The following is a 26,904-nucleotide window of genomic DNA, read 5'->3' on the forward strand; positions in this document are numbered from 1 at the left end:
CGAAGGCAGAGACAAGCCAGGGACCACTGGGGTCACCAAAAGCCGGGAGAGGCAAGAGAGACCCTCCTCTGGAGCCTCCGGAAGGAGCACGGCCCTGCCCACACCTCGATTTCCAACCTCTGCCCTCCAGAACTGGGAGAGCATATATTCTGTGGTGTAAGCCCCCCAGTCTGTGGCGCTGTGTTAGGGCCACCCCAGGACAGGAACACACAGGGCGCGCTGGGGAGCCCGGCACCCACCTCTAGGCCCTCACTTGGAGGCCTCTCCTTTGCTCTGGTCCTGCCATGGGGCTGGTGCTCTTTGCTCCACTGTCACTGGAAAGAATCGGATGGTTAAACCTGGTTGGGCACCCTGCGCTCCTGAGGCCTGCCATCCAGCGCCCTGTGACACTACCCACTGCGGGATCACACTGCCTGCGTAGCGGTGCACGGGGGTCAGGGCCGCCCTCCCAGGCCAGAGCAGAGCTGATCTGTGAGGACTGCCATCATCTCACAGTTTAAATTGGAAATCACGAGACTGAAGACTTACTTCCCTGCCGCCCCCTGGCGAGTCCTCCGTCACTGGACAAAGGCCGAGGCGGCCAGGGGGCCGCTTACCCTGAGGCTCGCCCTGAGTGCTGGCTAAAGGGACCTGCCACCAGAGAATCGCTGCACGAGGCTTCGCCCAGCCTGCCCTCCCCAAACAGCTCAGCCAACTACTCCTTCAGCCAGGACACTGAGCACCCACCTGCCAGAGGGCAGGGGGAGCTAAGGGCATTGTGCCTCCTCTTCACCAGGAGGCTGCTGACGCCGACGGCACAGAAAAGGGAGGTGCCCGAAACGAGGGCGAGGCTGCTTCCTCTCTCCAGACAATTTACGTGGGACGTTCCGCCAGCCCAGGCCTGTGAAGCTTCCACAACACTCTCTGTTCAGCAAAGGGGTGTCAGACTCAGAGAAAAGATGCCCCCGATCCTGGCAGAAGGAGTCCCAGATCCAGGGAGAAGGGGTCCCAGACTCAGAGAAAAGAGGCCCCAGACCCTGGGAGAAGGGGCCTCAGATCCACGGAGAAGGGGTCCCAGACTCAGCGAAAAGAGGCCCTAGACCCTGGGAGAAGGCGTCCCAGACTCAGAGAAAAGAGGCCCCAGACCCTGGGAGAAGGGGTCCCAGATCCTGGGAGAAGGGATCCTAGACTAGAGAAAAGAGGCCCCAGACCCTGGGAGAAGAGGTCCCAGATCCAGGGAGAAGGGGTCCCAGACTCAGAGAAAAGAGGCCCCAGACCCTGGGAGAAGGGGTCCCAGATCCTGGGAGAAGGGATCCTAGACTCAGAGAAAAGAGGCCCCAGACCCTGGGAGAAGGGGTCCCAGATCCTGGGAGAAGGGGTTCCAGACTCAGAGAAAAGAGGCCCCAGACCCTGGGAGAAGGGGTCCCAGATCCTGGGAGAAGGGATCCCAGACTAGAGAAAAGAGGCCCCAGACCCTGGGAGAAGGGGGCCCCAGATCCAGGGAGAAGGGGTCCTAGACTCAGAGAAGACAGTCCCCAAATCCTGGGAGAAGGGGTCCCAGGCTCAGAGAAAAGAGGCCGCAGACCCTGGAAGAAGAGGTCCCAGATCCAAGGAGATCGGAGGATAGCGACAACTCCCTTAGAAAGACAGGCCCTTCACATGCCCCCACTGTGCCAGGCCAGGGAATGAAAGCCCCCCAGGGCCAGCATCAGCAGGCTAGGAGCGGAGCCAGGCACATGGAACAGGGGAAGTGGTCTGAGGGGGCTGCTTGGGCTGGCCTTGGAGGAACCCGAGGAGGGGGAAGCGCACACGGAGGAGGGGGCTGTCACACGGCTGGGTACCCCAGGGCAGGCTCCAATGGTGACGGCATTCCCTTGCACCAGCGAAGGCAGATAAGCAGTGTGTCACCCTCCATCCCCCATGCAGACATCACTAATCCATCTGCACCCCCCAGCAGCCACGCCTAAGTGCCCCTCCCCATCCTTCTCAGCACAGGCAGGCCAGGCCCAGGACTGAGTGTGGCACCCACTAGTCAGGCTGAGGGTCAGCCTGTGACCCCGGAGCCAAGGGCAGCTTAGGGAAAATGCGGTCCTTTAATGGGGAGTCTGGCTCTCCATCACATGGCTCGGCATCCAGAGGTGGTCCAGGCTCCTCTGATGAGAACCAAGGTTGGGAAGCGCTGGTTATCTGAAGCTGCAGACCCCACAAAAGGTCTGGAATCCCCTGTCTGCTCCAGCCAAGGCTCAGGAGACCTGGAATCAGGGGCACCAAGGGGGTGTGTGCCAGGCCCCTTCCCCGAGCCCCACACTCAGGCTGGCGCAGCAAGGCTCCTTTTACTCCTCAAGGGTCTGCAACAGCTACCCACCCCCCTTCCTGACCCGGAGCCGGGGCTGCCTGGGAGAAAACCGGCCGGGAGGGCATGGTGAGGCCCGGCTGGCTGACCTCTGGTCCCCACGGGACGCACAGCTGTGGTCGGTTTTGTCTCCCATGGCCAATCCCCACACTGGCCAGCTCAGAGGACCGCTCGGCCAGCAGTACCTCGCTCTTTAAGAAACGAGGACAAATCACACCCGAGCGGCTTGGGGACGGGCCACTGAGAGCCATGCAGAATCAGCGTGCCACGAATCAATGGGTGTAAAGGAGCGTGGAAGGGCAGCCGCGGATCCCCAGACGTCGCCCATCACCCTGCACTTACCCCTAGGCCTGGAGTGGGGAAGGGGTACCCTCAGAGGAGCCCCACCTCGACTCCTTGTGCAGAGCCCCAGCATCGTCCCCCATCTCCTGACAGCTCGGTCCTGGGACACCCCCTCCTAACAGCCCTCAGTCACCATCGCCCCCACGCGGGGGTCCTCATGGAAGCCAAAGTTTGGGCAAAGACGCAGCAAAACGAGCCGGCCCAGGGCTGGAGTGTGGGGGGAGCAGATCACAGGGGAGGCCGCCAACCCCAACTCTACCTACCCAGCCCCCCCCCCCCGACGTCTGTGCTTCCCCCCTCCTCGGGCTATGTCTCCTCCGCAGGGAGGTCACGCGGCCCGGTGGCGCCCACCCAGCCCCGCCTCCTGAGCACAACCTGGGAGACCACGCCCACCCGCAAGGCTCCGCCCACGCGCGCCGCGAACACCCGCATCTCAGTGACTTTATCCACGAGGAGGAAACTGGAAACACCATTCGGGGTGAGCTCTGCTGCCTCGATTAATTCCTTGGCCGGTTTCTAGAGATCGTTGTTTGATTTGGAGTTTTTGTTTCAACTTCCCGTTTTCTTTGTTTTCTTTCGCTAAAGGTATCTTCCCTGCTTCCCTGTGACCCTGGAGGCTGGACTCTAGCCTCGGGTTTTCCCTGCACTTCCGGCACCTTCCTGTCATCCTGAGGTCCTTTCCATCAGCTCTTATTCCTCCAGAGCTCAGTTTCACCCGCTTTAGTCAATAATGAGTGTTAACGTGTGCAGCTTTAATGACGGTCACTTTTATTTTGGGGACTGATCATTCCCACCCATAAGAATCCCATGAATTATTTAAAGGTGAGACTACCCATTTCTTGGAGCAATGACCCTTCGAGGGATTCGAGGGCGACGGGAACACGGCAGGGCCGGGGTGTACCCAGCGGGCTGGCACCCTCCCAAAGCGCACGCAGACCCCCCCTGCACAAACCCCAGGGGGACATGGGCGAGCGGGGGTGCCTTCTCTCCAGACAAGTACCATCAGGTCCCAGCACCCAGAGGCTCGGTGAAAAGAGCATTTCTTTGCTGAGTATTAATCAACGATCCATCAATCATCAGCAGCTCGGGCTCACCAGCACGGCCAGGACGACCCAGGAGATGCCCCTGGCTGGAGCCAAGGACCAGTGTGCGGGGAGGGTCGGGGCGCCTGGGTGGGCCAGGACAGCACACCCCCTGCCTTGTGAGGACAGGCTCTTCAAGGGAGGGGCCTTGTCTCAGACATGGCCTCGGAGACACACCCCCGACTCAAGGATGCCAGCTGGACGGAGCCTTTGCTCAGGGAGCTCTCAGAGTGGCCGTCCCCGTGGCAGGGGTAAACAGGACAGGCTTTCTAAAAAGGAGGGTGGTGAGCATCCAGTCACGGGGGGGCTGGTGTCACCTCTGGAACTTCCTTCCATACACCAGGCAGCCCTGAAACAGCGGGGTGTACAAATGCCACGTCTAGTCACGTGGAAGGCACGGTCAGATGGAAGCCCGGCAGATTTCACATCTCACTGGGAACACACTGCCCAGGAAACTCCAACACACCCTGATTATGAGGCTCCCAGACCACGCTGACGTCAGAAAAGTGAGAACATGAGAAAGTCCCCATCTTGGAGCGGGTGAAAGGTGGGTGGAAAGATATTTGGGGCAGGTGTGGAAATGGGAAAAGCAGATTCGCCCAGCCCAGCCCAGTTCCATGACTAAAATGGGGTGCGCACAGTTGAATATAAGGAGAGTTCCTCTGGGCGTAAGCAGACCAGTCAGCCTGAAATATACATGCGTATGCATATAACTGGCACCGCCCACACCGGGCCTGCAGAGGGGGAGAAGCGTGCTTCTGGGGGCGCCCCGGGATGCTCCAGGGTCCCTACCCACGGGGTCATCCCCAGGACCCTGGATAAAGCTGCATCTGTCCAGACGTTACAGAACCTGATGACCCTAAGAAACAGAGGAGGGGTGCCCAGGAGAGGACCTCCTCCTTGATCTCTGATTCCCGTGTAGTCAGACAGAGGCTTCCCATCCTCTGACACCCCTGGGCTCCCTCCTGGGTCGGCCCCCACCCAAGCTCGGGCCTTAAGGATGAGACCCCAGACAGCTGGCTCATGTGCGGCAAACGCCCCCTGATAAAAAGTCAACGAGGCTGTCACGTTACCCTCCACAGAACCCACTGTGCGGCCGTTTCCTGATTAAAGCTTTACCGCATCAATGGCAATAAAGCAGTCCTAAAGAAATCCATCTGAGGCAATGCCCTTTTTAAGAAAAACCACTCTTTCCACGGGCAAAAACCACTTAAAAATAACACACAACTATTGCGGGTTTTGAGGCAGTTTCGCTGGGTCTCTGCAAAGGCCATCATGTCACCTGGAGATGAACCGTGTGCTGGGTATCCTGCCTGTCCCCAGAGAGCTGGGATCCTGCACGCCGGCCCCACACGTCTGGGTAAGAACGTCAGCACCTGTTTGTAACCTTCTGCATAAACTGTGTGCTTCGGAAGGCAAAGCTGGTAGCATGGTGAGAATGGAGTTAAAAGGAAGGAGGGGTCTGGAATCACGTCCTGTGCTAACCAAAGGTGTTTCTCCCCGTGGGCTGGCTCTGCAGGAGGATGCAGGGTTTGGTACACGGAGGCCAGACCAGCAGGACGATCCCCCCACCCCAAGTCCAGCCTGGACACTGATGTGGGCAGTCACACAGACACCGGAAAGGAAGCAGGAAGCTCAAAGCCAAACAGAGAGCACAACGGGGGTGGGGCTGAAACATCCCCCCACTCCGGTCAGGGCAGATCCTGGACCGACCGCTGGGAGAGCCCGGCCTTCCCTGGGCCCTCGGCCAAAGCCGACCCCGAGCCCCGAGGGCCGAATCCGGACAGGTCCCACCACCTACCCACCAGCCCAAGCCCCACATCAGGGCACCCTCTTCATCATCCCACGTCCAATGGATGGCCAGCCCTGCCCACCCTCCTCCTGGGCCCTGAAGCCCTTGTTTCCCTCCCTCCCCCCACACTGCATCCCCCCCAGTGCAGGCCCGGTCAGTTTTCCTGCGGGGGTGACCACATCCGCCTCCTCCCCAGCCTCCCAGACTTTAGGCCTGCCCTCCGATCCACTCCCAGCACTGCAGCCACAGCAGAACTTTCTGGAGCCAAATCCAGGCACATCGTGTTCTCTCCAACCCCTTCCGGGATTCCTTGGCACCTAGGATGAAGCCACCCACACACCAACCACACCCTGCCTCCTGCAAGGCAGTGGCTCTAAGTCCCTGTCACTTCTCCTAGAGATGACCACTGCTCCCAAGGTCCCTCCCTGCCCCGGCTCTCCCCGCAGACTTCGGACTCCTCAACGGAGGCACAGAATCTCACCCACCTTTCCCTCACCCTGAGGGCCAATCGCTCACAGGCTCAAAAAATGTTCCGTATGAGCTAGAAGGCCCAGATGACCTGTGCCAGTTGCAGGAGAGCTGGTGAAATCCAGGCGGTCTCCCTGGAGGAGGTGAGAGGTCTAGCAGACCTTAAAGGAAGAGGGAGCTCCAACAGGTGGTCAGGAAGGAAGACTCTCGAGAAAAGAGGCAGCCGTCCACACAAGAATCCAACTACAAGTGACGTGACCACCATTCAACTGACGGGCACAGAAAGGCCCAGGGCCAGGTGTCCTCCAGCAAGAGCCCACCTGTGCCCCGGCACAGTCCCGTCACACCACGCAGTGACTCAGATAGAAACCAGTGCCTGCCGGGTCCCAAAAGTGCACTTCACAGAGATGGCAGTTTCCAAAGTGGACGAGGGGAACCGGCTCACGATCCAGTGCCCACTGGGAGCCACAGCCACACAGTAGCCCATTTTACAGACAAGCCAAGTGAGACTGGGTGCGGGGAGGGTGATGAAGAAGCTCGTCCAGGGCACACACGGCCACGTCAGCGGTGGGGCAGGTCTGAGCTCCGGCCCCACCGGGCTCCTGACCACGACAGGGCGCCCACCCTTCTTCCCCTGAAGGAGGGAACACGGCCAGGACGGTCTGGGTTTAAAAGCCCACAGGCGGGCTGCAGACACGGGGCAGCCTCTCCCTGAGTCCTGGCCACCGCCAAGCCCGCACATCAGTGGGAAGCCCGGCACCTCCCAGTTTTCAAGGCCCACCGCCAGCCCCTGGCCCGGCCACGACCAAGGATGTTCCTGCTGTCCTCAGGGACCCGAGGGGGCCGGGTACAAAGGCTCCAGCCCCCCCTCGCCCCGTCACCGTGGCCTTGGGTGCCAGATGTGCCTGCACGCGGGCGGGTCTGCCCGGCGAGTCCCTGCTCCTGCAGTAAATTACTTCCCAGGCGCTCTGGTGCGAATCCACAGCTCTGCTCGGCCTGAGCCTGGCTGGCTAACAGATGTTTCATTTAAGCCGCTAAATTACCACAAATTCACCCAAAAAGATGACACGCCAATTTCTCCCAAGGTTTATTTGCATGAGGAGGGAGTGGTGTGTGAAAATTCTATCTTCCCTTTTATTTTGAGAAAAGAAAAAAAACTTATTACACACATGAGTTAAGAAAAGAGAGGGGGTGCCAGCACATGAATTACCACGGGGAGTGTTCAGACGGAAATAAATCCCACATGCCAGGAGCCCGCTGGCGCCCTGCGGGAGAGGATGCTGAGGCCACGGGAGCGCGGAGGCCACGGGAATGCTGTCTCCATCTCCTACAGGTAAAGGCAGACAAGGCCCTGCTTTCTGAGCCTCAGTTTCCAACGCTGTCAAATGGGTGACAGTGACTCCCACTCCACGGGGCTGCCCTCTGCCTCCAGTCTTGTGACTAATTATGACCATCTCGGCATCACCAGGTGGCCCTGGGAGCAGCCCAGAGCAGGCACAGCAAGACAGGTGACTCCATCGTGGCCAAGGAATATCAGAGGGGGCTGAGCACCCCCGCGCGAGACACTGTCCCGGCCGGGTCCACCGCCACCAAGAGGCAGCCCAGGTGCTGGCCCGCTCCTCTCCAAGTCACCAGATGGCAACGCGGGAGAAAGGCTGAGGGCCAGAGCCGCTCCACTGGGCAGGGTGAGACATGTCCATGACACTCTGGCCTCCTGCCCGGGCTGACCATTTCCCACCACCAGCAGGAGGCCCAGACAGGAGGGAGGGGGCAGGATGGGGGCCCCAGAGCTGGTCCAGGGTGTGGCCAAGCCACAGCCACAGGTCTCCAGCATCAACAGAACCCACTGTTCAGCGGCCACCTACACCACCTGTTTCCTGCCCCATGGCTGGGAGGTGGCCAGGGCTCCCCCGAAGCAGCTAGGGTGGACAGAGCTCTGTGGGCTCGAGGAGAGTAGATTCGGGCCCCAAAACTACCCAGAGGAGGTGGATGGCATCACCCAGACATATCAGGGATGCAGACAGGCAGAGAGAGGGCACAGCGCCGACGGCAGACCAAGCCTGGCCTCCCGACTACAAGATGGGCTCGAATTTGTTCACACCCGCACCTGGTCCCAGAAATGAGCCCTCATGCTCCCCGGAAGCACAGCTGTACAGCGCACTGCAGAGATAAGCCAGACGGTAAACACATACACACACGAGGGCCGTGGAGGTGAGGTTTACAGCCTGGATTTACTGACTCGGTTATTCACTCCAGACAAGGCACGCGTCCTCCACGGTCCACCCCTCAGCTCCGGCCACGGGAACAACCAGGAAGCGCACTGCCCCCATGTGACCCTTCAACGGGTCGTCCCCAAGTGCTCCAGCCTCCCTGCCGTGCTGGGGGCGGCGGGCGGGGATGCTCCAGGAACCTTGCGTCATCAGCCAACTCAGGGAAACCGAGATGCTCCCAGACACCACAGCAAACCCACGTCGCTCCAGGAAGCAGACGCTGCGTCCACACGCTGGTTCCTGGAGATGGGCGCAGCTCCCGGGACGCCCCTCCTTAAGAAGTGTCGGAAGAGGGAGCTTGTCAACCAGAACACAGAGACTCACGCAGCCAGGGGCTCGGTGGCTCCCGCCAAGAGGATTCCACACGCACAGATCCTGCGCTTCCCCTCCAGACGCCCAGAGGCGGGCGGCCCTTCAGGGACCTCAGACGCCCCAGAGCCCTCCTCCCTTCCACCTTGGAGGCACCTGGGGCAGAAATGATGGCCCCATTTTACAGATGAGCCAACTGAGACCCAGGCACAAAGCAAGTGGCCCGAGATCTCCCGTGCTCCCTGGGCCCGTCTTCCCTCATCACCTCCAGGAAGGCACGTGGGTCACAGGAGGTTAGGACAAGTCCCTTCTGCATACGGAGCTACAGAGGCCACCACCTGTCAGGTGTCGGGCCCTGCCTGGTCTGGAGCTAGCAGGCCCCGGGCATCATCTCCCTTCAGCCTCACAACCCATCTGTGGAGGAGGAAGCGGTGTCACCCCAAGAAACTCGGAGACAGCAAGAAACTTGCCAAAGTCATACATCAGGTAATAATGGCCCTCAGGTGCCTGCGAACACCTGGCTCCCTCCCACGCCCCCGGCTGGGGACTGTCACCCGAGCATCCCTGCCTACGACCCAACTCTCCAGGTGCACCAGCCCCCGAGGCCATCAGCAGTGGGCAGCAGTGCAGAAAATCCCCCAGTTCCATTTTACAGATAGGAAAGGGACCCAGAGAAGCTGACTGGGCTCAGCCCACCAGAGCAGGAAGATGTGCCCAAAGAAACACAACCCAACCATCAGTTAAGGACCCCAGGCGTCCCATCAAGAGCAGGCCCCTCATCCCCTGGGACCCCAGGGACGGTCCCAGCCCATGGCTGGTGAGACTCACCCATCCCATCAGCACCCACATCAGCGTGCCCCCTGCAGAGCAAGGCCGATGCAGGACGTCCCCAGTCATCAGGGTGAGCGTCAAGTTCCCACTTGGCTTCTGCAGAGAAACGGCAGCCAGGCCGAAAGGACAGGCAATCCAGGAGGAAAATGAGAAAGCAGGAAACGGGCTCAGAGCCAGTGGCTGGCCCAGGCCTGGCCTGGCCTGAGATTGGTAAGCCAGGAACGGGGGCTGGGAAGTTGTCGACCTGTTCTAGAACATGGCTCCCCTCCCCACCCCAATCTGGCTGACTCCTACTCCTTGTTCAAGGCTCAGCTAAAAGGTTACTTCCTGCAGAAAAGTTCCCTGACTCCGCCTAGCCTGGGGAGCGCCCCACACCACCATAGCGCTGGCTCTCCAGCCCACTCGACGTGGAGCCCCGAGCAGTGATGGAGCCCCACGCTTTCCCCACGCCTCCTCCTCCAAAGCCTGTTAGGTCATTCATAACTGTTATCAGAAACCAGCCCTTCGAAGCGGTTAAGAATCCGCCTGCCAATGCAGGGGACACGGGTTCGAGCCCTGGTCCGGGAAGATCCCACATGCCGCGGAGCAGCTAAGCCCGTGCGCCACAACTACTGAGCCTGCACTCTAGAGCCCGCGAGCCACGACTACTGAAGCCCGCGCACCTACAGCCCGTGCTCTGCAATAAGAGAAGCCACCGCAATAAGAAGCCCGCGCACTGCAAGGAAGAGTAGCCCCCGCTCGCCGCAACTAGAGAAAGCCTGCGCGCTGCAATGGAGACCCAACGCAGCCAAAAATAAATAAATACATAAATTTATTAAAAAAAAAAAAAAAAAAAAGAAACCAGCCCTTGCTACTGCCCATACACACAGGGGGCCCGGTCCATCTCCAGGCCCTCTGCCAACAGCGACTCAGATGAAAGCTCCCTGGGCCGTTTCCTAGAGCCGAGAGAGGAAAGGTCTCATGTCATATCTCCCACCCAGGATGAAGAGCCACTTTCCTTTAGCAGCTGCAGGCACCCTGCCGACGTCCCCCAGGGCTCGCCACTCCGGGGCCTGCCCCAGCACTGCCCTCTGTGCCCGAGGCTGCTGCCCGGCCCGGGACCCAGGAGCGGTGACAGAAAGCCCGGGTTCCCCTCCCTCGGGCCGTGCCCCTCGAGGACTGTCTCACCCCAAGTGCTCAGCGCCCACGGCAGGAAGCTGCTGGAGGAGGAGGGCCTTGGCCTCCGTCCCTCCCTCCCTGGCCTCACTGGCTCACCTCCCGTCTTGGGGTCTGCTCCCCGGGGCCCAGCCTGAGACCCTTACACTGGGGGGTGGCAGGGGAGGGGGGCCGGACGTCGGGCAGAACCTGCCACTCACACGAGCTTGTTCACCTTTCAGAACCGTGTGGCGAGGCCCCTTACTGTCAGCATCAGCACCTCCGGTTTACAGAGGAAGGAAAGTAAGTTACCCAGCATCACACAACAGATCAATGACAGACACCCAAGTCCAGGCTCTCACTTCCCTGTCCTGCCTGGAGTGGCCAGAGAAGACCACGTGGGCCTGACTCACCTGCCGGGCGCTGCAGGCCAGCACTTCTAAGAGCCCATGAAAGTGTCTTAGATCGAAGACAATATTTAAATACTTAAGACATTTAAATACACTATTCGTATATTTGCCTTTACACCAATGCAGTCATCAAATGTGACTTGACATTCCTTATGGAGGAAGCACACAGGGGCAGGTGTCCGGGCCACTGCGGTCCCAGGCCACACAGCTGCTCGAATTCCTCATGCAATTCTCCCAGCCCCACAAGGGCGGCGCTACTTTTTTATTCCGGTAAAGTACACATAACGTAGGGAATTCCCTGGCGGTCCAGTGGTTAGGACTCAGTGCTTTCACCGCCATGGCCCGGGTTCAGTCCCTGGTCGGGGAACTAAAATCCCATAAGCTGCGCGGTGCGGACCAAAAAAAAAATAAAAAGTACACGTGACATGAAATTTAGCACATTCCCCGTGCTGTGCAACCACCTCCACGATCTAGTTCCAGAACTTTCCATCCCCCCAAACAGACCCCGCACCCGTTCGCAGTTGCTCCCCCCTTTCCCCCCCAACCCCCCAACAGCCACCGACCTGCTTTCTGCCTCTGTGGATTTGCCTATCCTGGTCATTTCATATAAATGGAATCGCGTAACACTTGTCCTTTTGGGTCTGGCTTCTTTCACTCAGCATAACGTTTTCGAGGTTCATCCACGTTGCAGGATGTCAGTGCTGCGTTCCTTTTTATGGCTGATAATATCCCATTGTCTGGATAGACCACATGTTGTTTATCCATCACCCACTGAGGAAGATACTATTTTTATCCCAGTCCTACAGAGGAGGAAACTGAGGCTCCGTGAAGGTCAAGCTCAAGGGCCCACAGTGGTCAGTGGCAAAGCCAGGGCTCCAGCCCTTGGCCCTAACCACACAGACTGTGCCCGGACATCACAAGAGATGGGGGCGTCTGGTCCCTCTAAGCTAGGAACCCAGAGACCCAGAGGGGAGGGGGAATGCGGCAGGTCGGAGGAGGCCGAGGGAAGCCAGGGAACCCGCCCGTCCATCTCCAGGCCCGGGGTCACACCCCGCTGCCTTGCCTCCCGCCTGCTTCCTTTGAGCCCTGGGGTGAAAAAAAACAAAACCGCTTCAGGCGGAGAGAGACCTCTGGCATCCAGATGGGTGCTGTGTGAGTAAGCCGTCGTGTGTAGATGAAAACAGCTCTGATCTGAAAGGTACCTCGTCTCTCACCAAAATGACTATTGGATGTTTCTCTCTCCTGTCCTGGCAGCCAGATAAACTGGGCGAGGCGGGGAGGAAAACACAGATGCCCAGTCTCTGGGGTGGAGGGTAGATTAAGGATGGGAGGAGCTTAAGGGCAAGGGAGGGAGGGTCTCAGGATGTGACTGTCATGAGTGTAAGGGACCAGAACCTTCCACCACCCCAGGGGTACCTGGAGAGAGGGCGTGAACAGACTAAACCTCTCCAGCTGCCCTGTGCGCCAGGGACTGGGACCCAGACACCCCTCATGCAGCTGAAAGGTGGGACAGCCCAAGCTGCACCCACGAACACTGTCCCAGGGGGCACCTCCCCATTCCTGGAGGGACACGGAGGCCAGGTGCGGAGCCCCACCTCCCCTACCAGGCCAAACCTGGCAGAAACACTTCCGCCAACCAGAGCCAACCCCAAGGGGAGGAAAGCAAAACAGGGGCCTTGGACTCTGGCGTCAGGAAGGCCGGGGCGAGCCCAGGCCCAGCCTCTCGCAGCTGCGTGGCCCCGGCAGGTGGCTTAGTGACTCCGGGCCTCAGCCACCAACAGGGCCGCGCTGGCCCCTCACCGCGGGGCTGGGGTCGTCCACGCGCTCAGCACGGTGCCTGCACCCCCCTCCCCTGATGGCATCCTACATTTGTGAGACAAATACGACCATCAAGCGAATGTGGATGAAAGCTGGAAATGTGTGGACGGTACATTTAAGAGAGGCCGGGCAGAGGCAGGGCTGGGGTGGGGGGGTGGTGAGGCACGTGAAGCAGAGAAGCATCCGGAACCCAAAGCCGCCCACCTGCCAGGTGACTCCGGTCCTGGCGACGGCCCCCAGCACCCCACCCTGCCGCCCTCCACATCCCGGGAGACACCTCTCCTGCCGCAGCCGTGAAGCCCCCAGCAGAGCGGATGAACCTGGCAGGCGGCAGTGGGGCAGCATCTCAGAAAGTCCTCTGACAGCACAAGACAGACAAGTGCCCCCCACTCCGCACAGACGACAACCGGGCCTCTGGGGGGGGCCTCGGGGGGACTCGGGAGTGGGCCCCATCCCTGGAAAGGCCCGGAGGCTACCGAGCCCACAGAGGGATGGGAGGCCAGGGGGCCGGCAGCCGTGCCCCCTGCCTGCCTGGACCAGCTCTCACCGGACACCGTGTGCGCACGCTGCCTTTGAAACCAAAAGCACGAAACAAAACAAACCAACAGGAGCATTTATGGCCTGAAGTTCAAGTTGGCTCAGGGGGATGAGGAGTAGGTGTGTTAAAAATAAGTGTTTTAATCCTTATATAAACTCTGCAGAGACGATAAACAATCCCCACAACACCGAAATGTCGTGCGTTTCTAGCAACACTTAAGCTTCCAAAGGCAGGGAGCCTCGCTTGGGGGCCACCCCCGTTACCCCATCCCGGCCGGCAGGCACCCACGGCACGGCCCTCCCCGCCTCTGCAGCCGTACGTTGTTATTCCTGTTTACCATTTGGGTGCAGAAACCAAAACAGTCACAGCAGCCACAGGATGCCGACCGGAGTGCCCCCGGAAAGCGTGGAGCTTCAGAGGACCGAGAACGCGGCCCGAGCAGAGGGTCAGGGGGCCCCTCCTGGCCGAGCTTGAAGCTTCCCCGGCTGAGCGGGGCAAGGGGTTCATCCCACACACGCGCGGTGCCGGCTCCTGATCCGGCGTTGAAGCAGGTCTGCGGGGCCTGCCATATCTGCGCCCCTGCCCTGCCCTCTCTCCCGGGTCAAGCTCTGGGGCAGGTGCTAGGGGAGGGGCATCTACAGGGAGAAGCAGAGCCCCAGGCTTCAAAGGGCCGGGCCGCCCAGGGTGAGGGTGTGGAGGGGTAGGCAACATCCACTGAGCACGTACCACCTCCAGATGCTGGGCTGAGAGCTTTGGGTCCCCTCTGTCCGCTCTGTCTTCAGCCAACCCCCAGGAGGTGGCTGTCAGAAACCCCCTTTCACAGCGGAGGAAACAGGGGCCGGGGCAGGGGTGGGGCACAGCACACAGCCGAGAAGTGGCGACCAGGATTTGAACCCAGGTCCGAGAGGGTACAGCGCTGCACCCGTCTCCACCCCAGGGACGAGTCGGCGGCCGCCCCGCTGCCCAGCAGCACACGAGGCCAGGCGCAAGGTGGAAAATGGGTCCGGGGCGGGGCGGTGCTGCCCCCAGACGGCTCGGCCAGAATGAGCGGCCCAGGATCCCCGGGTGGGTGGAGGAGCGGACGCCACGCAGCCATCGGGAACTGGACGGAGGATGTGGACGGGGCAGGAGGAGACAAGGATGCCACGCTCTGCGGCCGAGACTTGAAGCGGGAGCCACAGCTGCTCACAACCGGACGGCGCGGAGCTGGCCTGGCCCTGTGGCGGGGCCTCGGGCACACAAGGAACCCCCAGAGACCGTGGCCTCGGGCAGCCGCCCCCCCAACTGGGGGGCTGAACTTCACTTACAGGCCACGTGCCGCGTGCCAGCTCAGAGCTGAGACAGCACCCGAGGGGAGCAGGTGCAGGAAGCAGGCTGCAGAGGGGCCCCTCCGCCACCTCCTCGGGGAGCCTGCCTGGGCTTCCTGAGCCCAGCCGCCAGCCTTCTGCCCGCTGTCTTTCTCTGCATCTTTCTCTCCATCTTAATTCTTCACGAATCCCTCATTCTGTCTCCCCTCCAGAAGGTCAGACACAGGTCAGGGGTCTCTGCCTCTTCTGCCCAAGGCCCGTAGGCAGATGGGACTTTGAGTAAATGATGGAGTGACCCTCCCCCAGCCGCCTGGGAGCAGGTGAGGGGAGGGCCGAGCCGGCCAGCCCGGCCATGTCTGGACTCGGGCACTGCGTGGTCCCCCAGCCTCCTCACCCACGGAGGACCGTGCCAAGGCTGTTCTGCTGGCGAAGGGAGGAGCGAAGTGAAGGGCACTCCAGGCGCCAAGAAACCTGGGCGGCTTGGCGAGAGGCCTCGGCCCCCACACAGCTGTGCGCCCCCAGGCCAGCCTGTCACCTCTCCATTGACGGGGGGCACGGCCGCCCAACCCAGTGCCGCACAGGGTCTCCCGAGGCCCAGAGGAGGCGCCCTGGCTGGGCTGCCAGGGAACAAAGTTTCTCAGGACAGGGCATGGCCAGGCAGCAGCGATCTGCCTGGAGGGCAGAGTGGGAACCCCCCCACCCCAGCTTCTGCTCCCACAGAGCCCCATCCCTGCAGCAACCACCCATCTCCAACCTTTAGTTACCTAAAGGCGTCCAGTTTTCACCACCAGCTCAAGTGCCACCTCCTCCACGAAGCCCTCCGAGGTCTCTCTGCCCCCAGGGATCCAAACATCCGTACCTGCTGAGGACCAGCACAGCCCCGAAGAACAGGACAGCAAGTCCTGCCCCGTCCAGCCCAGGAGCTCCTCGGAAGGAAGTGGCAGAGAAAGCGTGTGAGACCCCTTCTGGCAGGAGTCCCCGGTCACCCTCAGAGGAAGGGGCAGGGCTGCAGTCCACCGACCCTGGGCCCTCCACTCCTGGGCCAAGGATCCTCCATCCTTCCCCTCCCCCTCCCCCTACCTGGGGCCGAGTGGGAGGGGCTTAGGGGCTAGGGAAGGAGGGAGAGGCAAGCCCCGGGCCCTGGCATCCCACCGTCTCTACCACCGCAAGGCTCTGCAGCAGCTGGGCAGCCAGAGGCAAGGTGAGGCCAGGTGGACGGGGGAAGGCAGCTGGCCCAAGAGGCAGGCGGCAAGCTGGGGCCAGGGTCCAGCCAGCAGGAGCAAGCCGGCCAGCCGGGCATGGGGCGGAGGCGCAGCGTTCTGAGACTTCGCGGGCCTGGTGGGAGGCCCACGCAGGTGGCCACCGTCACCCCCTTTCCAGGCAGGGAGAGCGAGGCTCAGCCAGGCCAGTGACACGTCAGCACCAGGATTCTCACGGCAGCCGAGTGGCCGAGTGTGGCCCCCTCCACTGCCATTTCAGGCAGCTCATCGGGCTGAGAGCACAGCCTCAGCTACACGTGCTCTGGGGACGAGAGGAGGTCATCCCCACGGGGCTCAGCACGTTTTCTGGCACCAGGGAAGCGGTGAGGAAGCTTTGTTCCATGGATCACTTCCTGTCTGAGAAGCCCATGCCAAGGGCTCTGGATACAAATGGAGACATGATTGCCAAGCGCGATGGGAACAGGGAGGGGGGAGCCCCGGGGACCAGGACACCTTCGCAGGCCCCGGGAAGGGCTCTGAGCAGACAAGCGGCAGCGAGCCGGCCCCACTGTCTGGTTGTACCCAGCCTACAGGCTAAGAAAGGTGTTTACACTTTTAAATGGCTGGGGAGAAAAAGAACAGTATTTCGTGACATGCGGAAAGTATATGCAATTCACGTGTCATTCTCCACGAATACGTGTTGGTGCACAGCCCCTCGCTCGTTCACAGATCATCAGCGCTGCCTCGGCACGATGAGGGCCGAGGTGAGTACCCGCGGCAGGACCGCCTGGCCCACGGGGCCTGAAATATTTACTGCCTGGCCCTCGACAGAAAACATCTGCCAACCCCTGCTCTGGGAGGGGGTGGTGGCTGCCGGCTGGGCGCCAGGGGAGAAGCAGTTGGATTCAAGGGGCAGTCGGGCGGGAGGTCCACCTGGCGGGGTCTCAGCGGTAGGGCTGCAGGGCGTCTTCCCAGCAGCACTGCCCTGTCCTGGGAATTTGCAGCCACAGACGTGGCCTGGACACGGGGACAGGAGGCAGGGGCCGGAGGGCACCACCCTGCCAGGGAGGCGACATCCTCGGTCACATGGACCTCATGGCAGCAACGGGCTGAGATGAGGCACCAGGGTGGGGTCACCTTGTGCCTACTCATCCTTGTCAGGCCCTGGGCCCAGGCGCAGCGGGGCCCCCATTCCCGGCACAGAGACGCCCCATTTCCAGGGCCCAGACCACAGACAGATGGGGATCGCCCCTCACGACGGACTCCCAACCCAACACAGCCTTCTTCGCCGTTTCTCGCCGGCAGCCCACGCCAAAGCCAGGTTTCTGTCATCAGCACACGTGGCACAAACCAACCACGTTCCACCAACGCCAGCTTGCGCCCACCCATGACCTGCGCAGGTGATGCCCGACGGCCATCCCTGCCAACTTCAGACCCAAGCCTCGGACCCTGCCCCACACAGCCCTGCAAGTGACCCTCCAGTCAGCAGGTGAGCGCTAAAGACGAGACCCCTGGTCCACCGGCCTCTGCTCTCCCCTCCCCCATCCCCACCCCCGCTGCACAAACTGGGTGCCACAAACCCTGCCACCCGGAAATGCTAATACTCGGGAAACCAGCGTCTCTCAACCTTCTTGTCAGTATCACCTCCCCAAGGAGCCTTTCCAGGCATTGTCCTAATCGCCCTCCCCGCCTGAAATTTTAATACCACAGGTGTATTGTGTATCTGTACTGTACCGTTCTTCTCTCTGGGTACATCTGTGCTTGATGCGTAAAAAGAATATGATTTCTTCACCCCCACAGATCTGATTTCCGCCCCCTTGGGCATGGATTACATAAAATGTATTGTTAGAATTAACGTTACACAGTTCTTTTCACTTTTTTAATATGACCACCAGGAATTTTAAGAGACAGATGCGGCTCACACATTTTCTACTTGACAGCACTGATACAGACAGAAGTACAAATGTGAACACGTGCAGCACACGGACGGGGACACACACACACACACACACGCCTGTGTTAACTCAGAGGTGCACACTGCCCAGGTCTCAGCGCTGAGACACCCCAGCACAGGTGCGCCTGCACCCAGATCCTGGTTTCTACATATGCCTCTGCACTGCGGACCCAGAGCTCCTTCCATAAACGGCTGATTCTGGAGCTGGACAAAATAAAGTACAAGATGAGCTCAGATATCTTGTGCCAGGAAGGAGACAGAGCTCACAAAATGATGGGAACGTGTCAAAAAAGACACACGGAAGCAGCTTGAAGCAGTTGCCACTGGTCAAACCTGAGACCATCTGAGCATCAAAATAAAGAGTGACATAACAGATGAGAATCCGTGGAATAGAACAGGAAACCACAATCCACAGTGGTAGTCACAGAGAGGAAGGAAAGGAAAAGAGGAAGAGAAGAAAGAGGGAGGGAGGGAGGGAGGACTGATCCTGTCACTGTCTCAAAGTACCTTCTCAAGAATATTCGTGACCTACAAGGGGGATCGGAGGACCTTCGCGGCGGAGCCGTCCGGCAAACAGTGCCGGCGTCGAGTGATTAAAGCCAACACCCCCAGCAAGGGGACACTTGGAAACCACGTGCCACCTGCTAGACAGGATGCCAGGAGAAGGCAACAGCGTGGTCACTCCACCCGCTCCAGGTGCAAAGCCTGACTCCAACGCAAGGAAACGGCAGATGAACCCAAAGGGAGGGACATTCTGCAACAAAAGGGGCCTGTCACCTTCAAAAGCATCCAGGTCGGGAAAATCAAGGTGAGGCAGAGGGGCCGTCCCAGCCCCCAGGTGGACCATTTGCTGAAATGGGCATTTGTGGAGACACGCGTTGAAACTCGAGTGGATTCCAAGGCAGCCCCATCCCCGCTGTTTTCCGGGTTCAAGTGGCTGCTCTGTGGCTGCAGAGGGGACCTTCTTCTGTAGGAAACACGTGAGGGTGCAGGGCACCAACTTACTCTCGAATGTCAAGATATGTTCAAACTTAAAACGAAACCTGGGGTTTCCCTGGTGGCGCAGTGGTTAAGAATCTGCCTGCCAGTGCAGGGGACACGGGTTCAAGCCCTGGTGCAGGAAGATCCCACATGCCGCGGAGCAACTAAACCCGTGCGCCACAACTACTGAGCCTGCGCTCTAGAGCCCGTGAGCCACAACTACTGAGCCCGTGTGCCACAACTACTGAAGCCTGTGTGCCTGGAGCCTGTGCTCCGCAACAAGACAAGCCACCGCAATGAGCAGCCCTCGGCAACTAGAGAAAGCCCGCGCACAGCCATGGAAGACTCAAAGCAGCCAATAAATAAATAAATAAAATAAATCTAAAAAAAAACAAAACCACCGAAACCTGACTTGAAAAGAAAAGGCGTCCTAGTTTCCGCTGGAATCGGCCTCCGTCTCCCTGCTCCCCGGCAGCCCAGGTGTCACACCCCTTGGCCTCGGGAACCACGTCCCCCTGCCTGCACTTGGGAGCTCTCAGGACACTTAAAGGCCACTTCCTCATCCACAGGCACCTCAACAACCTGCTGTGTGTCCTGCTCACCTGAAAGCATCTCGGAGCAGGGACTGGGCCCTTGCCTGGCAGCGCAGGGGCTCGCCAATTATTCTTCGAAGGAAGGACCGGAGTGACACAGCACCAAAGGGAGGCCCGGCTCAGCAGGACCCAGAGACCCCTTGGGAGGGCTCACACCAGTCCGGAGGGGGAGGGATTCACTGTCCTGGGTTCAGGGCAGTGAGCAGCGAGTGTGGCTCCGAGGGATGCTTGTTTACTAAAGCAAAGTGTGGAAAACGCAGGGTTAGAGGTACACACCCGGTACACGGGGGGGGGGCGGGGGGGCCGAGGGCCAGGCTCGCAACGCTTCAGGATGGGAGAAGAGTGAAATCAGAGGAGGCTTCCTAGAGGAGGCAGCCACTAGACTAGCTCCTACAGGAAGAACCAGGACAAAAGGAGGGGTAGTCTTCCAGCATGGGCCCGGCACACGATGGACCCGACCCTGATGGAAAAGGCTTAGGGGAGGGGGGGCGCAGGCTGGAACGCCGGCACAAGGCAGGGACGGGAAGGACTTGAAGCTGGAGGTGTGGGCATGGGGGAGCCCTCTCTGCCGTGTCCCTGCAGACAGGCTTCCCAGCCTTGTTCTACGGAGAGGAGGCCTGCCGGGGTGGGGGGCAAGAGGCTGGGCGGGTGGTGCCCTAAAGATTCAGACTGCAGACCAAACGCAAGGGCCGTCTGCTGGCATCGGCAACCTCAGGACCTCATAACTGAAGCTGTTCCAGACACACGCGGTCTCTCATTAGGATCAGCAGACTTGGCCATACCTAATTACTTTAATTAAACCCAACGTGGCTGCCAGGCATTTCGGATAAAAAACATAAAGCACACCCGACCAGATCCAGAAGGGCAGGACAAGGGGCAACTTAGATCTGCCTGTGAACCCTTCCTAGTACCTGGCTCTATACACAGCAGATGCTCAATAAGTGCACACGGCTCTTATACGCCTTTGGGGCCAATAACCCAGCTGAGATCCACGCAAACGGGAGGGGCACTCGAAGCGCGATACTTGGAAAACAGGATGTCACCTGTCACAGGAGAAGCCAGAGCGGCATTCTGGAACGAGGGGACGTCAGGCAGGCCTCTGAGCTGGACGGGTCCACGTACGGGCACACGTACGGGCACACAGTGACAGCAGGAAGATGGAAGGGCCCTGCCCACTTGCCAGCAAAGTATCCAGATCCCCCAGGAAACAGGCACGCACTCCCCACCCCATCCAGCCCACGGAAACAGACACACGCCGTGAACAACCTGAGAAGCGGGCCAGGAACATCCATCAGAAAATCAGCAAGACAGCAGAGGGACGGCTTCTGATATCAGAATTTGTTTCAACAGTCCCAGAAGGGAGACCTAAGTCCAGGTTTTAGTTTTACCACTTACTACCTGTGTGATGTGGGGTAAGTCGCTTGACCTCTCTGAGCTGTAGCTGTCCCATTCATGAAACAGGGGTGGCATATGCCTCCCAGGATCATGACTAGCTCAGGGCAGGATGGGTAAGAAAGGGCAGCTGTGATTTTTCTTGTGATGCCACCACCATGGGCCAAGAGGACCACGGCGTCTTCCCTCCTCCATTGGAGGGAAGTTCCCCAGACAGCAAAGAACAGCCGCACAGACAGACCACCACGTTCCTCTCCCAAACCCTGCACAGCCATACACGTTCAAGAGAATTGTTTCTTTAATCGTGAATACACAGATGGGGCCATCCGCCTAACCCAGCCATCCCTGTGCCAGCAAGAGACATACAAAGATGGGTGTGACCAGCCCCACCCTCCGTGAGAGGACAGGCAGGGGAGACCAGCCCTCAGCCACAAGGGGCCACACCTGCCCAGGTAAGATCTCTAAGGTTCATTCAGCGCGGCACTAAGGATGTTCTCTGCCCTTCCCTCATCAAATCCTCACAACCTGGCTATAAGGCAGCCACTAGTACTGTCCTCATTACATAGATTGGGAAACTGAGGCCCCCAAAGCAGTCACTACAGGGAGGTGACAGTGCCAGGTTTCAATAAGAGCATATGGCCATGAAGACACAGACACTCGCCCATCAGGGTCTCCCTACCGCCCAGCCCCGCTTGACACCCCTTCACCCGGGCTGGAGCAGGGGGGCTCAAGGAGACTGTGCCCTGTCAGCGTTGCTGGCCCAAGGATGGCTCCAGGGACCCCAGGAAGTCTCTGCGCTTCCAGCGCAGGGGCTGAGCCAGGCCACCTACCACAGCCAGTGCGCCCTCTCCCCCATCCTGGCCAAACACAGCTGGGAGGGGCAGCTCCAGGACCCAGCCAACCCCGCCAGCCACACCCAGCCGTGCCCTGGGCCCCAGCCTCTCTGCCAGTCAGCCAGGAGCCAGCAGCCAGCAAGCCTGGGCAGCCCCTGCAGTTCACAGCCAAAGGCAGACACTCGCGCTCAAGGCCTAGCTCTGCCCTCAGCAGCTCCTCCACTCTCAGTTCCCCCAGCTGTAAAATGGGGTAAGTACGTCCCAGCCCCCAGGGGGGTGAGGGCAGAGGAGAGGACTGGATCTGAGGGCACCCTGCAGCCAGGACACCCGGCCCCAGGACCTTGGGCTGCTCAGCACTGAGAGGGCCCAGGACGGTTCTGGCTTCAGAGGAGCCTGGGGACCAGATGGCAGGCCAGGGCTCCCTCCCTGGGCCGTCCGCCTCCGTGGAGTGGGAGGGTGGCCCCCTGCCCCCGTCTCCTCAAGACTCTTCTTGGTCAGCGGCCACCCCCATCCTCCCTGAAGGGGGGGATGCCCCCATCTCCTTGGAAATGCGGTCACAGCCAAAGGGCAGAGGCCACGCAGTCCAGCCTGGAAAAGCAGTGACTCACTCCATCCCCCCTCCCCCCAGCCCAATTCGGCTGTCACACTGGCTTGTGAAGGCCAGAGGGTCACAGAAGAAGGGGCTGTGGGGTGAGCAGGAAGGTTGCTCCTGGGCAGTGCTGGCCAGACCTGGGGTGGCCCCTGGCCCCGCTGGGCACCCAGGGCCCCTTCAAAGGTGCTGGGTGGGGGTCGCGGAACCCGGGGGGCAGGACAGCAGCCTCCACTCTGCTTAAGTCTTAGCCAAGTTCCCTCTAAGGGGCCAAGAAAGGCAGCGCCTGCCAGCCAAGCAGACATTTTCCTGCCTGCCCGGCAGGCACATGCGCCTCGGCCGCGACAAAGGCCACACTTGAGGGTACAGGGGAAGCATGAGGGGCTCCTGTTCCCACCAAGTCGCGCGACCCTGGGGGCCTGGCGCTGCTTGCCCCCCCGCCAAAGGGTTCGGGAGGAGGCTGAGGCCGGCGAGGGGGCGGTGCCCCCAGCCCCGCCGCTCCCTTGCCGACCAGGGCTCCCGGCTCCCCGCCCCGCCGGGCCCCTCCCGCCGCGCCCCGAGCCCCTGTCTTCCAGGGCGTCCAGCCACCAGGCGCGAAGCCAGGGACACTACGCCTGACGAGGCCACCGGCGCGTTGGGATCCTGGGGTCGGCGGCGGGGCGGGGGGCGGGGAGGGGGGCACTCGCAAGGTCCCGGGGCCCAGGCCCGGGAGAGGGGGCGGCAGTGGTGAGCGCCCCGCCGGGGTTCGAGTTCCCCGCACCCCGGGAGGCGCAGGCCCAGCAGCGGGTGCTCCCAGGCAGTGCCCGGAGGCGGCGGAGGCGCACCCCAGGCTTGGGGGACTTTGCCAACTTCGTGCCTCCCGGGGTCGCCCTTCGGAGGAGCCGGTTCCGAGGCCCGGGCCGCGCCGCCTCTCCGCTCACCGTCCCGCCGCCTGCCGACGTCCCCGAGTCCGCCGCTCCGACCGGGGTCCCGGGACCGCGGACCAGGGCCCCTCCCGGCGCGCCCGGACCCTCACCTGGGACATCTGCGGCCGGAAGTTGACGTCCTTGAGGTCGATGGAGCCGGGGTAGAGGTTGTGCAGCAGCTGGCACAGGAGGACGCCGTCGCGCAGCGCCTGGGCCAGGTCGAAGACCACGGCCGAGGGCCACACGACCCGGTGGTTGGGCGGCAGGACCTTGCAGTCGATGAGCCAGCGGCCGCATTGCCGCCACTGCTCCATGGCGCCCGCGGCGCCCACCCGCCCGCCGCTCGCTGGGCCGGCCGGCTCAGGGCAGCGCTCCGGCCGAAGTGCAGCGGCCGCGGGGCATCCCGCCCGCCCGCGCGGGGCTCGGCGGCCGGGGCGGGGCTTCGCGCGGGCGGCCCCGGGTCTCCGCTGCGCCGCCGCGCGTCCCCTCCTCTTCCTCCTCCGGCTCCTAGCGGGCCGCAGCTCCCGCCCACGTGCGGTCGTGGGGCAGCCGCCGGGCAGCGCGCCGGACCCCCGCTTCACACACACAAGTTCCCCCGGGCCCCGGGCCGGGCTCCGCGCAGCCCGCCGCCGCAGCGCCCCGCGATCCGCCCCGCCGGGCGCCGCATTCTGCGCTCGGGGCGCCCCGCGGCCGCCGAAGCTTCTGCCCCGCCCGAGACAAAGGCCCGGCGGGTCGCCTGCTCCGCGCGTCCGGGGCCTGGGCCGCCCTCGCCGCCGCCGCCGCCGCTTTGTTCGCCCCGCCTTCGCGCTCAGCGCTCCACGCCCGGGACTCCGACTCCGCGGCTCCGCTGCTCCAGGGCGCGGGGGGCGCGGGGGCGCGGCCACTGGCGGGGTGGGGGCGGGGCCGGCGCGCTCGCCTGGCACCTCCCCCGCCCGCCCCCCCCACTTCCTGCCCGGCTGCCGCTCTCGAAAGTTGCAGAGGGCGGGGGGTTGCGGCGCGGCCGGAGCCCGGGGTCCGCCGACTTCAGCGAGGGGCACCAAGATTTTGAGGAAGCTCTGCGCCCGGGGCGCGCGACCTCGCCTGTGGAGTGATGGCCGGTCGTTGTCTCTGCGTCTCTCCTGCGTTTTAGGAGGAGCTCAGGAGGTGGTCCCTGTCGCGCTGGGGGCCTCTGCACGGTCCTTCGGGAAGGACAGACCCTGGAGGGGGCACCGACTGCGCGCAGTCGTCCCGCGCCCTCTCGGTCCACCAAGCGGCCCCCACGGGAGAACTCGAGGCGGGAGGCACACGGGCCGGGGACTCGCCCAGATCCCCTTCCTATCCTCTGCGCTGGCTAGGGACCCGCAGGAAGCCCCCCGACCTCGCACAAAGGCCGGGATTCGCCTGTTTTGAAACCCAGAGGACTGCCACTCGCAGCTGCCCAGAGGGCAAATCCTGGCGTCCGAGATGGAAGATGTGACATAAGTAAGTGGGAGAGAGGGAAAGAGATGCGGCCAGACCCGGCCCTGGCTAGCGGCCCGCCTCCATGCTGGCTGCGGGGTCCACTGACCGTGCCTTGATCTCCTTCCTGGGCCACGCCCTCTGGGAGGGGGTGGGCAGTGTTCTCTGGCCTCCTGTGACAGTGGGAGGGCTTCTAGACATAAAGAGCCCATCTGGCAACGAAATGATGTGGGTCCTGGCTCAGCTGTTGGGAGCTCTGGGTTCTCAGCCGGGTGACCCTGGGCAAGTCTGATCCCCCCTCTAAGACTGGCTCAGTCATGGGGTGAGCCTGGGGGTGACCAGTCTCTGAGCATCCCCACACACTTGGGTTGAACCCTGGGGCAGCACCCGGCAGCCGCCCCTATGGCCCAGTTCCCCTTTTCCTTTGGCATTCCTGGGGCAGGAGCCAGAGCAGGGTGACACCCCACCTCATTGCGAGCCCAGTGAGGGTCCCCTGAGCCCTCTGTTCTGGGCAGTGGCCTCTGCAGAGAGTCAGGCTGGCCCCTTCCCAAACTGAGGAGGAAGCATGGGGACCCAGGCCCGGTTCTGGCCCATGGAGAGGCGTGGAGGAGGGGCCGGGCTCCCAGGGCACACCCCAGACCCTGGCAGGAGTAAAATCAGGCCAAGTGACTGGTGAGCTCCAAATTCCTGTCCAGGCATCCTTCCTCCGAGGAAATGGGTGCGGCACCTTCGTGAACACGGGCAGGAAGGAGCCTGCCTCAGACGGGTGAGATCGAGCCTGCCTTGCCCGAGACAAAAGGAGATGACCCCGCGGCAGCAGCCGGCTTCTTCTAGCATCACCCCGAGAAATCACAAAGTGGGGGACAGAGCCTGACTCCCGGCGCCTCCAGCCACCCCCGCCCCCGGAGCCTGCACAGGCACCTTCCCCTGGCAGGACCCCCCTCCCTCTCTGTAGCATGGGGAGCGCCCCATCCCGTCAGAATCGCTGGTGAGGACTGAACAGAAGTAATTATCCAGGAGCTTTGCACAGTGCTTGGGGCAGAATGGGGCCCCCTATTCGTGTCCTCACTGTTCTTGGCCTTCTTGCCTGGACAGGGAACCAACCTAGAGGATGAGCCGGGGCTGGGATGCAGGCAGCCACCCTCCAGCCATCAGCACTGATGTTCGTCTGCTGCCCCCTGGTGGGTGCGGAGGGCACTGTCGCCACCTGGCTGCCCCTTGGCCGGACGCTGCCCAGCAGCAGGAAGATCAGGTTTGGCCTGGAGAATAGCCAAGTCAGGAGACGCAGGCCTCACTGCTGTGTGTTAGCCAATCACAACACCTTCCTGATCCCCAGTGTCCTACTGGGGACACTGACCCACCTGTGTACCTCACAGGGTTTGGGGGTGGCTCCGCAGGGTGGCTGGGTGTGAGTGAATGAATGACTGCATGAATGGAACCTGATAGGAACTCTCCTCCAAACACTGGGCGTGGGTGTCGTGAGCAGGTGTGGACTGTATCAACTCAGAGTACATGTCAGGAAGAGGGGACACCGCTGCAGAACATCCTACCACCGGCCACATCTTCTCAGACTCAGAGCTGTTTGCCGGGACCGCCCATGGCACACCTCCAGGGGGCGCAATTCCCATCACAGTCTAGAGAGATGGCACCCTGGAGAGGAGCCCACAGTCTACAAGTGAACGGTACCCTCTGGGGGTTGCCTCTCAGCTTGGCCCACCTTTAGCACCATGAATGATGGCAGTTTTCCTTAGTGAGAAAGGCCCACACGAAGCACCGGGACAGTCCACAGGAGAGGCGGGAAGCTGGGCGTCCCAGTTCAGTGGCATAGATGAAACCCATGGGGCAGGAAGTCACATACCCCAAAGTAAGCGAGGAGGGTCACAGGCCCCCACTTACTGGGCCCCTCAGCCTCCCCCTGCGCCACCCTTGCCCCCCTTCAGTCTGTCCTCGGCAGCCAGCAAGGACCCAGTGAAACCTTGGTGAGGCCCTGTCACTCGCCTGCCCGGACGGGGGGCCCTTCGTGGCTTCCCCCTCACCAGAGATAAAATCAAATCTCATCGCTTGCAGGTCCCATGTGGCGCATCCCCTCCCCGGATGACCTCATTCCCACAGCTCTCCAGCCACGCCCAGCAGTGCCCCCACCTCAGGGCCTTTGCACCTGCCACCCCTCTGCCTGGGATTCTTGCCCAGATGGCCACATGGCTCACACCCTCACTTCCTCTGCTGACCCTCTCCCGCTCTGAGACTCATTCTTCTCTGCAGTTTCCGCCCCGGTGTCTGTTGCTCGGTCTCATCCCTCTAGACTGTCAGCTCTGTGGCAGCGGGGGTCATCTCTGTCCTGTCCCCAGTTCACTCCCAGCACTGCAAACTGGGCTCAGCCCCTGGTAG

General features: G+C 61.5%; 1 protein-coding gene and 1 long non-coding RNA gene across 6 annotated transcripts in view; one reads left to right on the plus strand and one right to left on the minus strand.

Annotated features, from left to right (window-relative positions):
- VAV2 (vav guanine nucleotide exchange factor 2) overlaps positions 1 to 23,471 on the minus strand; it is a 181,000-nt gene extending 157,529 nt beyond the window's left edge. For 4 of the 5 annotated variants that reach the window (XM_061199638.1, XM_061199640.1, XM_061199639.1 and 1 more), the window contains exon 1: positions 23,190 to 23,470. In XM_061199638.1, coding sequence (XP_061055621.1) covers positions 23,190 to 23,393 — 204 coding nt within the window. In that variant the 5' untranslated portion in view covers positions 23,394 to 23,470. Of the gene's footprint in view, positions 1 to 23,189 lie in introns of all 5 variants that reach the window. The other variant, XM_061199641.1, reaches the window with a different exon arrangement.
- A 599-nt stretch (positions 23,472 to 24,070) lies between these two features.
- Positions 24,071 to 25,746, plus strand: LOC133097659 (uncharacterized). Its single transcript, XR_009702043.1, has 3 exons — positions 24,071 to 24,540; positions 25,212 to 25,504; positions 25,612 to 25,746. It is a non-coding gene; the product is annotated as an uncharacterized LOC133097659 (long non-coding RNA).
- The last annotated feature ends 1,158 nt before the right edge of the window (positions 25,747 to 26,904 follow it).

This window comes from Eubalaena glacialis, chromosome 9 (genome assembly GCF_028564815.1).
Source record: "Eubalaena glacialis isolate mEubGla1 chromosome 9, mEubGla1.1.hap2.+ XY, whole genome shotgun sequence".
Taxonomy (NCBI): domain Eukaryota; kingdom Metazoa; phylum Chordata; class Mammalia; order Artiodactyla; family Balaenidae; genus Eubalaena; species Eubalaena glacialis.